Source organism: Bos mutus, chromosome 11 (assembly GCF_027580195.1).
Source record: "Bos mutus isolate GX-2022 chromosome 11, NWIPB_WYAK_1.1, whole genome shotgun sequence".
NCBI lineage: Eukaryota > Metazoa > Chordata > Mammalia > Artiodactyla > Bovidae > Bos > Bos mutus.
Window position 1 is genome coordinate 8,364,968 of NC_091627.1, and position 10,980 is coordinate 8,375,947.

A 10,980-nucleotide genomic window follows, 5' to 3' on the forward strand; every position below is an offset into this window, starting at 1 on the left:
GCTGTTCTTTGCATCAGGACTATCAGTCCCCATTTGTGCCCACAGCATTCTTAATGTCCCACATCCTCAAGCTGGCCTCACTGGGAACTGCCTGGCAGCTGCATGGGGACAGGGCTGTTTTGGTTTTTTAAATAATCTTCTACACTACCACTGGCTCAGATGGTAAAGAATCTGCCTGCCAAGCAGGAGATGCAGGTTTGATACCTGGGTCAGGAAGATCCCCTGGAGAGGGGAATGGCAGCCCACTCCAGTGTTCTTACCTGGAAAATCCCATGGACAGAGGAGGCTGGCGGGCTACAGTCCCTGGGGTTAGAAAGAGTTGGACATGATTGAGCATGCACACACGCACGCAGCCACTGGCTGGGAGATGGATATGTGGGTGATCTTCAGAGTTCTGGGGAGTTACAGTCCCAGAGAAGCTCTTGAGGCCCCTTCCAACAGAGGAGGAGGAATTCTGGGTGGCTGTTGGCCCAGAGACTTCAGGGCAGGATCTGAGGAGGGGCTGGGGGCTTGTCTGGACAGCAAAGCCCCCAGAACACATACCTTGGTCCCCTCCACCCCGGTTCTGGCCTCTCTCTCTGCCATGGATTTGCTGTGGGATTTTGTGCAAAGAGCCTCTCCTCTCTGGGCGTCAGCTTCCCCAGCGGTCATAGAAGAAGTCTGGTCCGGTCCCCCTGGAGTGATGCAGGTACAGTGGAAGTAACAGAGGAATGAAAACCCCTCGGGAAGCTGCACAGTGCCACCTGGGGGTGCATGGCCTGGCTTCCCACCAGGGCTCCGCTCCGGTCCAGCGCCCCCTCCCTTCCCGGTCCGTTCTCCCTGCCTCCCTCCCTCCCTCCCTCCCTGCCATCACGGAGCGCTGGCTCCCGGCATGCCGCGCGCCGCTGACAGCCTTATAAATAGTCTCCTTTGCGGCGGCTGGCGAGGACAGGGAGGGCACGCACTGGCCCCTGTGCCCACCCTCACCCTTCCCCCAGGTCAGTGTGTGCCCGTGTGTGTGCTTGTGCACGTGTGTTAGGGCGGGGGGCGCCCCTGCCGGGAGTGGGGAAGCTACACGCACCTGGGGGAATTGTGTGTCTGTGCGTGTCGGGGTCTCCTCAGGCTTCGTAAGGCTGTGTTCGTATCCCAGTTTGTGATCTGTAAGTATCTGCCTGGCGGTATTCCCCAGGCTCTGCACTAGATGTCTGTGCCACACTGTGTGTGTCCTGGGGATGGGTGTGTGTGTGTGTGTGTGTTGCTGTCCCTCCTGGCCTCCGTGACAGTCACCCTTTTGTCCTGCTGGCACTCCTGGGGCTCCAGGTCCCTGCCCTTGGCCCGTCTCAGCTGGGGACCTGGGAGGAGAGCTGTGACTGGGCTCCCTACCCTAGGACCTGGGAAGGGTTAGCCTAGGTGTTGGGAGGAGCTATCCTGGCATGTCATTTTGAGTGCTGGGGGGACAGGAAGCCCCCTGGATGTTTGGCCCCCTGCCCCAGCCTCCTGAAAGGGCAGGGGCTCAGAGGGACCCCTGAGCCAGTCCGTGGGGCCTTTCCTGAGTGCCATTCAGCCACCTACCTGGGACCCTCCAGCAGCAGCTGGACTAGGCTTGGGGACTCTCGCCCAGAGAGGGGACCCCAGCTGCCCAAGGTCACACAGCTGAGTGATAAGAGTTGGGACTTGAACCCTAGCCAGTTGCCAACCACTGAGAAGGCTGCTTCTGGTCAGGAGCTGGGAGGCCTGGCTCTTGCCCTAGTCTTGCCTTGTGATTGAGGTGAAGTCGCGGTCCCTTTGGGCCTCGGCCTTCTGGGCCCCTCAGCAGGCCACCCAGTCATGTGAGGAGTTGCCGTGGTCCTGACCTGGGGGCCTTATAAGGCCTGGGTGCTGAGGCCGTAACCCAACTCTGCCCTGGACCCTTGGCCTCTGTGAGGACTCCTCACAACCCAAGTTATTTTGGACCAAGAAGCGGCAGGTGCCAGCAGGGCAGAGGGGCTTAGGTTACCAGGAGGGGGTGGGGTGGGGTGGGGTCGGGGTCCAGGCCACTCCTCAGGGCGTCACCACAGGCTGTCCCTGGCCAGGAGGACCCTCTCCCTCCCCCACCAGCAGCGGAGGGCCACTGGCAGCTCTTAGCGTTCCTTCAGCACACTCAGCAGGAAAGAGGCTATAGCTCATACCCCATGGCAGGCAGGACGGTCAGCAAGCTGCTGAAGGACCTAGCAGATGCCAGGCTCAGGGCAGCAGAGAACATCGCCCCCAGTGTGACCCCAGCCAGGCCCTGGAGCAGATCTCTCCTCCTCCCCAAGCCTCACTTCCCTCCCAAGACGGCTGTGAGGATGGAGTGAGGCCCCAGCCCCATGCTCAGCCAGGGCCAGGCCCGGAGGCGTGGGACACCGGCCTGCAGTACAGCAGAGAGGCCCGGTACAGCGTGGTGTGTGCGATGCTGGAGGCCGGTCACCTGCCAGTGTGGGAGTGGAGGGCAGAGTCCAGGAAGGCTTCCTGAAGGAGGTGGGACCTGAACTGAGTCCTCAACAACAGCTCCTTGGGGGAGGGCATTCAGGTGTTGGGTGGAACATTAGCTGGGACCTGCAGGTGGGACACGATTGTGGTGAGTGAGGGAGCTTCAAGCAACTCAAGCAGTGGCCCCCAGGGGAGAGTTCCCAAGGGGGCCAGATTGCTGGGCTCGGTCAGCTACGTTATGGTTTATTTGGGGGACGGAGGGGGCCTCAGGTGGAAGTCTTTCAAGCAGGCAAGGATGTGGTTTGATGCTTGTCAGAGAAAATCCTGCAGGTTGCCTGGTGGGGTGTGGAGGTGGGGAGGCCCACGGGAGGCTGGGCAGTGGCCAGTTTCCCTGCTTGGAACAAGGAAGTGGCTGTGAGGACACAGACTGGAGGGAAGTTCTGGAGCGAGAGGGCTGGGACGTGCTTGTGTGGGGTGGAGGTGGGTGGGGAGAAGGGCGTTCATGCTGACCGGGGCCTCTGGCTGGGTGATAGAGTACGTGGCTTCGGATGATGTAAGGGCTGTTTAGAGGCTGGGGGTCTCTGGGCCTGTCCAGGGGCTGTGTTTTTGGGAGGCTGGGGAGAGAGGCCTGGGCTGGCTGGGCAGAGATGAGGGTCCAGGGCACCTGAGGCCAACAGTGAGAGGGCAGAGTAGGGGCACCGGGCAGGGGTCCCTGGCAGAAGGAACGCTGGCCCAGGCTTTGGGGTCAAAGGTTAAGGCAAAAAAGTCTGTGGTGGTTGCTGGGAGCCTTGGGGAGGGCTGGGGGGTGAGGAGTGAAGAAGTGGGAGCCAAAGATGTGTCTTGGCAACTCCAGAGAGACTGATGGGAAGGGGAGAGGGAGGGAGACCTCTGAACTGTGGCTGCAGAGGGGTGTGGTCCCAAGAGGCACTGGGCTTGATTGACAAGCTGAGGGGAAAATGGGGTGCAAGGTCCTCAGGCAGGGAGGGGGCAGGGGCCATGTCGGGGTGGAAGGTAGGCCTTCCACCCAACTCTGCTGCAGTACAGCAGAGAGGCCCAGTATAGCGTGGTGTGTGCGATGCTGGAGGCCGGTCACCTGCCAGTGTGGGAGCGGAGGCAGAGTCCAGAAAGGCTTCCTGAAGGAGGTGGGACCTGAACTGAGTCCTCAACAATAGCTTCTTGGGGAAGGGCATTCAGGTATTGGGTGCAACATTACAGGGGCGGGAGCCGGGGAACTCGCTCAGTTGAGAACTGTGCAGGTGTGGACCAAGTACAGACCCGCAGCTCTCTCCCCTCGGGCCTCTGTGTCCCTTTGAGCATCCTGGTCCAAACCCCTCCTAGATGAGGACACCTTCCCACCTCCCGGGCTTTCATCCTGCTCTGGGGAGCGTTGTCAAGGTGTTGGGCAGACGCAAACCCAGGGCCTGTTTTCCGGGACTTGGGAGGGAAACAGTTCAGCAGTTGCAGGAGCCGCTGTTTACGCCTCTGGCTGTCACCCTCACTGTTGGGTGGGCGGAAGGGGCTGCTGCCTGCCCTGCGTGAGACAGGTGAGGCAGTGGAGGCACCCCAAGGAAAGGTGACTTCGGTAATATCTCCCAGCCTCCCAGGCCTCCCCTGCCCCCAGCGGCCCCTCCATCCCCAGAAGACCAGGCCAGGGCCTGGCCCCCACCTTGGGAGGCTGCCGGGGTCAGAGGCTGGATGTCCAAGAAATCCCCCTCACTTGGCTGCCTGTGCCCTTGTCTTGCAGAGCGCTGACTCGGCTGCCCGGATCACAGCAGGATGGAAGGTATGGAAGCGCCTCTCCTTGCCCACTCACAGCCTGGGCCTCAGTGTGCCCATCTGTTAAAGGGGTGTGCTTTGGGGAGACATGCGGGGACGGTTTGGAGGTAGCTCTGGAGCTGCCAGAAGGACCTGTCTGGGGGCCTCCAGCATCTTTCTCAGGCCTCTTGGGCCTCTCGCTTGATGTACCAGCTCCAAGATTAATTTTAGAAGGAATGAGGCTTCCTTGAGGCTTCTCAGGGCCCCATAGCTCACCTCCTACACTGGTATTTATAGAGCTGAATCTCTGGCTCTTTCTGGAGGGGGGGCACAGCGCTAGTGAGGGAAGGCCTGCCCTGCGGAGAGGCCCCAAGTGTGCAAATGCCAAGGCAAACAAGGACACGCTCCTGCCCCTCTCCCGGACCAGTGGAGTTGAGTCTTCAGGGTGTCTTGGGCTCTCCTGGCTCCTGCGGGCTGGGTCCTGCAGGGAGACGTGGGCAGAGCGCCCGGCTGGCCCGCCTCCTGGCGACACCACCCATCCCATCCCTGGCACTGGGTCCTGGCCCAGGCGGCTCTTAAAGGAGCCCAGTGGGCCTGGCTGCTGCTGGCGCCTGAAGCCGGCAGTCATCCTTCTACCCCCAGGGCTCTGAACATAGGTGCCCTGGGCTGTGTGGGCGCACCGCCCCCCCACCGCCACTCCCAGGCTTGTACCCTTTCACACGGCCACAGACGATGGAAGCCCATGGAAGTCATTCTAGCAGCTCCTCAAGACCCCTGGGAGCTTGCCAAGCTCACCTCCCCATTGGCACACAGAGCTCCTACTTCCCTGAGAAACGGAGAAGCCCGGGCAGCTTGGAAAGAGGCGCCCCCCGCCCCCCGCCCAGTCCCAGCAGGCGCCTGCCTCCAGGCCTCAGTCCCTTCTGTATGGTGGGGCTGCGGTCTGGTGGAGTTCTGAGGCAGAGGTTGAAACGCAAGCTCCCTCCCGCCCTCTCTAAGCAAGGGTTCCATGTGCCCACCACAGCCCTCTTCCCCAGCAACCGTCTCCAGGGCAACATATGTTGTGGTTGCCAACTCCACACTGGTACCGCCTAGGGGAGGCAGGCGATGGGCAGGCCCAGAGCCTGAGGGGGGAAGGCTGGGGGACACAGCAGACCGGGACCATGGGGGCCTGCTGCTCGGGGACAGACCCCCGCATCATGGAAGACTCTAGAGCCAGAGGTGACCCAGCGCCTTGGTCCAGCTGCCCACAGGGAGGGGCCGTGAGGGTGGGCGTCTGAGCCCCTGAGCGTCACCCTCATGGCCTGTGCGGAGCCCGTGACTTCCAGGCCTTGGTCCCTGCGGGTCTCTCCGCCTGGATCAGCCTCACCTCCCCGGCCTGTCCCGGTCTCTGCGTTTCCCTCGCCCCGTATCCCTCGCTCTGGGCTGACTCATTTGCCTCCCTGACACGAACATGAGCGGTGTCCGTCCCTCTGCCTGGGGCTCAGCACAGGCCTGGGACCTCAGAGGTGCCTCTGGCTCCTTGTCCAGTGACTCACCAAGCTCCGCTCCCCTCTTCTCTCCCACAGAGAAGCTGAAGAAAACCAAGATCATCTTTGTGGTGGGTGAGTCCAAGGCAGGCGGGTGAGGCAGTGAGAAGGGCGCGGCTTCAAAGGCCTCCCGGTGGGAGTCTGGGCCTGGGGGGCACCCTGGGCTCTGCCCCCACCTCTCTGGGTGGCCCGGGCAGACACCCCGTCCCTGCAGGGGTCCCGTTTCTTGGGGCTTCTGAGTGGGTGGGCGCTTGCAGGCGGGCCCGGCTCGGGGAAGGGCACCCAGTGTGAGAAGATTGTGCAGAAGTACGGCTACACCCACCTCTCCACCGGAGACCTCCTGCGGGCCGAGGTCAGCTCGGGCTCGGCTAGGGGCAAGATGCTGTCAGAAATCATGGAGAAGGGGCAGCTGGTGCCACTGGTGAGTGGGCCCTGGCGGGGTGAGGGTTGGTGGGGGTGGTGGTGGCCCTGCGTGGACGCCAGCCAGCAAAGCCCATGACACACCGGCAGGGCTGACCATGACCTTCCCTGGCCCTGAACCCTCCTGAGAGTCCTCATTGCCGTTGGCATAAAATTCCTTCCAGAAGCTCCCAAGAGCCTCCAGGACCTGCCTGCCGACCCCCTTCAGCGCCCCTCCCCACACCCCCTAGTCTTTACCCCCGGCCCCAGCTCTCCACCCTCCCTGCACCCTGGCCTTTCTATCCCCTCACATTCACCACACTCCTTCCTGCCTGGAATGTTCCTTCTTCCTCAGCTTTCAGACTTTGCTGACTCCCTCAGATTTGGGCCAAGACCCGCCCCACTTTAGACTCCCACCCCCCACTTTAGACTCCCACCCCTGCTTCTTTGCCAGTATATAGCCCATGTCATTCTTGGAAACTATAAGTGAACTGTGTATTGGTCTGTCCCCTCAGCAGACTGTGAGTGTGCTGAGGACAGGGAAGGTCTACTTTGTTCAGAGCTGTGTCCTCAGGGCTCAGACAGGAGGCTGGAAGGAGGGGCCCAATCATATTATTGAGTGAATGAAGAAATGAATGGATGAATGAATGAATGGCCTGATCAATCAGTTAAGTCTTCGCAATTCAGAGAAGGCTTCCTGGAGAGGGCAGCTTGTTTGGGAAATCTGTGTTAGGGCAGAGAGCATTTCTAACTGTGGGCTGGCTTGTGCAGAGGCTCGAGCGGAGCCTGGAGAAGAGGGGCTCATGACCCCCCCTTCTTTTGCTGCGCCCCCAGGAGACAGTACTGGACATGCTCCGAGACGCCATGGTGGCCAAGGTAGATACTTCCAAAGGCTTTCTGATCGACGGCTACCCCCGGGAGGTGCAGCAGGGGGAGGAGTTTGAGCGGAGGGTAAGTGCAACCTGGGGGTGCTGTGACACAGAGCGGGCAGGCAGGAGCTGCCGTGATGGGCAGTTTTGAGACGAGGGAGAGATAGACTGACCATCGGAGGGTGGCAGGGTGGGCAAGGAGGAAGCCCAGGATGACTCTTTGGAGGCCTTTCTGAAGTCTAGAGGAAAATGAGTAGAAGAGGAGGCAGCAGGCTGGGGAGTTCACAAACCTGGCCAAGGGTTCCCATTCAGCTGTTTGAGGCCTTGGGCCAATCATTCTGCCTGTGAACCTCCGTGTCTCCAACTGCAAAATGGGGACAGACATTATCCTTGAAAAGTAGCATGGGGGTTAGAGAGAATGCACCTTCAAAAGTGGGGCTTGGCATCCCGTGAACACACAGTCAGAGGGGCAGGAAGCAGCATGGAAGGTCAGGGGGTGTGGGGAGAACAGAGTCTGTGGGGCAGGGCAACTCGGAGTACCGTGGGGAGGGAGGTGCAGGCCTGGCTGAGGTCTTGAATGCCATGGGGGGAGTCTAGTCCCCTTCCAGGCACCACAGGAAGTCTGGCTGGACAGAGACAGCCTTGAAGAGGAGGGCTCTGTGCTGCCTGGCATGAGTGCCCTCCAGGAGGATCTTCTCCAGGGTGGGAACACCTCACCCAAACACACACATGTACAGGTAGGTGACCACAGGTACATACAAGCACAGGTTCATGTACACACAAGTACCGACAGACTCATGAGCACAAGGCAGAGGCGTGTGTACACACGTACAGATACACACAGATGTACTCAGGTATACACAGAGATTGTACACATGTACACACACACAGATGTACACACATACACACGCCTCTGATGTATGCCAGTATCTCTGACGTCACAGGCCATATGGGGAAACAGAGGAAACTGCGAGTTCTCAGGAGGAGGGCGAGGTCAGCAAGGGTGGATGGGGACTCAGGGGCGGTTGTCAGCAGCAGGGCCATATATGGGGAGGACCTGACATCTTAGGGGGCTGGGGTAGGACAGACTTCCATCTCCAGTGCCCATCTCTGTGAGACTGGGCCATCTTTGGGCTTCCACAGCTTTGAGCCTCACCCAGTAGGAATATACCATATTTCTTAAAAAAAATTTTTTTGGCTGCTCTAGGTCTTAGTTGCAACACACGGGATCTTTAACTGCAGCATTTGGGCTTTTATTTGCAGCTTATGGGTTCTAGTTCCCTGATCGGGGATCAAACCTGAGCCCCCTGCATCAGGAGTAAGGAGTCTTAGCCATTGGACCACCAGGAGTGTCCCAACACTGTATTTCTCGACCTCTAAGAGGCTGAAGGACCTCAAGAAAGTGTCTATCCTGGCCTGGGACTCAGTTTCCCTATCTGTGAGATGGGGATTGGCTGGGCTTCCTTCGAGCTAGGAGGCCATGGATCCTGAAGTCCGATGCCAGGCAGCCCTGAGCATGTCCCGATGTACCAGCTTTGTGATGTCACTTCAGGCCGTGACAATCATGTCTAGAAAATGTGGTCAATGAAAGACCCCATCCTTTCTGGGGCTGTTGTGGGTGATATTGTGGGTGCTGGACTTGGCACAGGGCCCAGCTCCACTGTGTCCTCCAGCCTCTGGCCACCAGGGGGCGCCTGGGCCTCACTGAAGGAGGACTGGTCGACCTGGTCCTTCCAAACCTCCGCTGATGAAATGCTTATTCCAATGACAGTGACGTTGTTGAGAACCCCCAGAGCTAAGCAGCCCCTCGCCCCTTCACTCAGCCCTTGTTCCTTTGTCAGGTTCGGTCAGCCCTGCAGATATAAGATGCATCTACCTGCCCTCAGGGGCTCCAGGCCTGCCTGGGAGAGGGATGTTAAGTAAATAACCAGAGGCAAGCCTTCCCAGGTAGCTCCATGGCTCTGCCTGCCAATGCAGGAGCTGCAAGAGATGAGGGTTCGATCCCTGGGTTGGGAAGATCCCTTGAAGGAGGCAATGACAACCCAACCCACTCCAGTATTCTTCCTGGGATCATCCCATGGACAGAGGAGCCTGGTAGGCTACAGTCCATGTGGTTGCAGAGTCTGAAGCAACTGAGCACTCACGCACACACTCCTGAGACAAGCTCAAGGCAGAAGTAACGGGGACTGATTGCAAGAAAGTGAAAGAGCGTGTTAGTCGCTCAGTCTCGTCCAACTCTTTGAGACCCCATGGACTATATAGCTCGCCAAGCTCCTCTGTCCATGGGATTCTCCAGGCAAGAATACTGGAGTGAGTTGCCATTTCCTTCTCCAGGGGATCTTCCCTACCCAGGGATCGAACCCGAGTCTCCTGCATTGCAGGCAGATTCTTTACTGTTTGAGCCACCAGGGAGAGCATCCCAGAGAGCTGGGGTCGTAGTTGGGGTGGGGGAGGGGGCATCTGAGAAGACTGCCCTAGAGGAATGAGATTTTAGCTCAAATCGGAAGGCGAGCCCTTGGTGTTGAGGGAAAGGGTTTCTGACTGAGGTTCCCAGAACGAGCAGAGACCTGGCGAGGAGGGGATGAGAGCCCGACCACAGCTAGTCATGTGGCCACAGCCAGGACAGCAAAGGCATGAGGAGCATGAGATGAGGAGGGCAGGTCAGGTGAGCAGTTAGGACTTTCTCCTGAGGGCACTGGGGAGCCATGGAAGAGGTGTGAGCAGGGGAGGGGCAGGGCAGATCGGTTTGAGCAAGCTTCCGCAGGCTGCCTTGGGGAAGGGCTGGAAGGAATGGGTGGGTTTCAGGTGGGCCTCAGAAGTGGAAAGTGGAGGAGAAGGTGGCCCCAGGGGGCAGGAATGGACCTTCTGTAAACAGCACCCTGCCTGCAGATCGCACAGCCCACACTACTGCTGTATGTGGACGCCGGCCCTGAGACCATGATCAAGCGGCTCCTGAAGCGCGGAGAGACCAGCGGACGTGTGGACGACAACGAAGAGACCATCAAGAAGCGTCTGGAAACCTACTACAAGGCCACAGAGCCCGTCATCGCCTTCTACGAGAAACGCGGCATTGTTCGCAAGGTGCGGGTCCGAGAGAAAACCTGGGTCTTTGCCTGGCGTGGCCTCCAATTGCTGTCACCTTGGGACAGCCCTCCTGACTGGGCCTTGGTTTCCCTCACTGGTTGGACAAGAGGCTGCTGTCCACTGTGGCTGGGCTTGGGGACCCTGGCTTGGCCTCTCAGGGGGTTCAGCCCCCTGCTTTGGTGGGGTCCACCCAGCCCCCTCACCAAGCCCTGTAGGCCTCCTGCCCTCATGGCCCATCTCCCTACAGGTCAACGCTGAAGGCTCTGTGGACAATGTCTTCTCCCAGGTCTGCACCCACCTGGACGCCCTCAAGTAGCCAAGCTGGAGCCCCCTCCCCAGCGAGAGCCCCGCCCCACCCTCGTCCTGACTCGAGGCCTTCCTGGCCTGAGCTCAGCGCCTCCACCCTGCCCGGCTGAGCACAGGCAGAGGAAGCCACTTTATCCTGTTTTCATGGACAGCCGAGCACTAAAGGAGTTTCCAAGGACATTCAGTTTTATTCCTTTTTCTTTGCTTCCATCAGGGTTGATTCACAGGGCGTGGACGCCCCAGCCTTGAGTCCCCAGCCCCTCCCCCTCTGGTTCCTTGTCGGGGCCCCTCTCAACCCACTTCAGCTGGCGCCCCTCTCCTTGCTCCAGTGGAAAATCCCCCTCACACAGGGTGTGCTGGGCATGGGCTGTGCCAAGCGGGGGGACGCTGGGTGATGGAGGTGGGGTCCTGGTTCTCAGGGGCTCATGGTCAGGCAGAGCTGGGCCCTGGCCTGGCTTCCCCTGTATCCTTGCTGTGTGACCTTGGTCCTGAGCCCCTTAGCTCTGAGCATGTTTTCTGTTCCAAACCGTCACGGGGGACAGGGCTGGAGCAGGCAGCATGGTCATGGGCTGGGGGTAGGGGTAGGGGCTCCCCGGGCAGGGAGGGCAGAA

The 10,980-nt window shown here is 59.8% G+C and overlaps 1 protein-coding gene across 2 annotated transcripts; it reads left to right on the forward strand.

Annotated features, from left to right (window-relative positions):
• Positions 1-894: 894 nt before the first annotated feature.
• Positions 895-10,549, forward strand: AK1 (adenylate kinase 1). Of its 2 annotated transcripts, none has more exons than XM_005908448.3 (7): positions 895-977; positions 4,175-4,213; positions 5,751-5,786; positions 5,969-6,132; positions 6,945-7,061; positions 9,869-10,060; positions 10,311-10,549. In XM_005908448.3, exons 2-7 carry the CDS (start codon positions 4,207-4,209, stop codon positions 10,377-10,379), a joined length of 585 nt encoding a protein of 194 aa, XP_005908510.1. In that variant the 5' UTR covers positions 895-977; positions 4,175-4,206; the 3' UTR covers positions 10,380-10,549. The 2 variants fall into 2 exon arrangements, with proteins under 2 accessions (XP_005908510.1, XP_070235040.1); XM_070378939.1 differs by lacking the exon at positions 895-977 and adding an exon at positions 2,458-2,478.
• Positions 10,550-10,980: the final 431 nt, after the last annotated feature.

What these genes read in the sequence shown, in the direction of transcription:
- AK1 (XM_005908448.3), top strand. An exon ending in CAAGATCATCTTTGTGGTGG is followed by an intron (nt 5,787 to 5,968) that starts GTGAGTCCAAGG and finishes GGGCGCTTGCAG; the next exon opens with GCGGGCCCGGCTCGGGGAAG. An exon ending in AGGGGCAGCTGGTGCCACTG is followed by an intron (nt 6,133 to 6,944) that starts GTGAGTGGGCCC and finishes CTGCGCCCCCAG; the next exon opens with GAGACAGTACTGGACATGCT.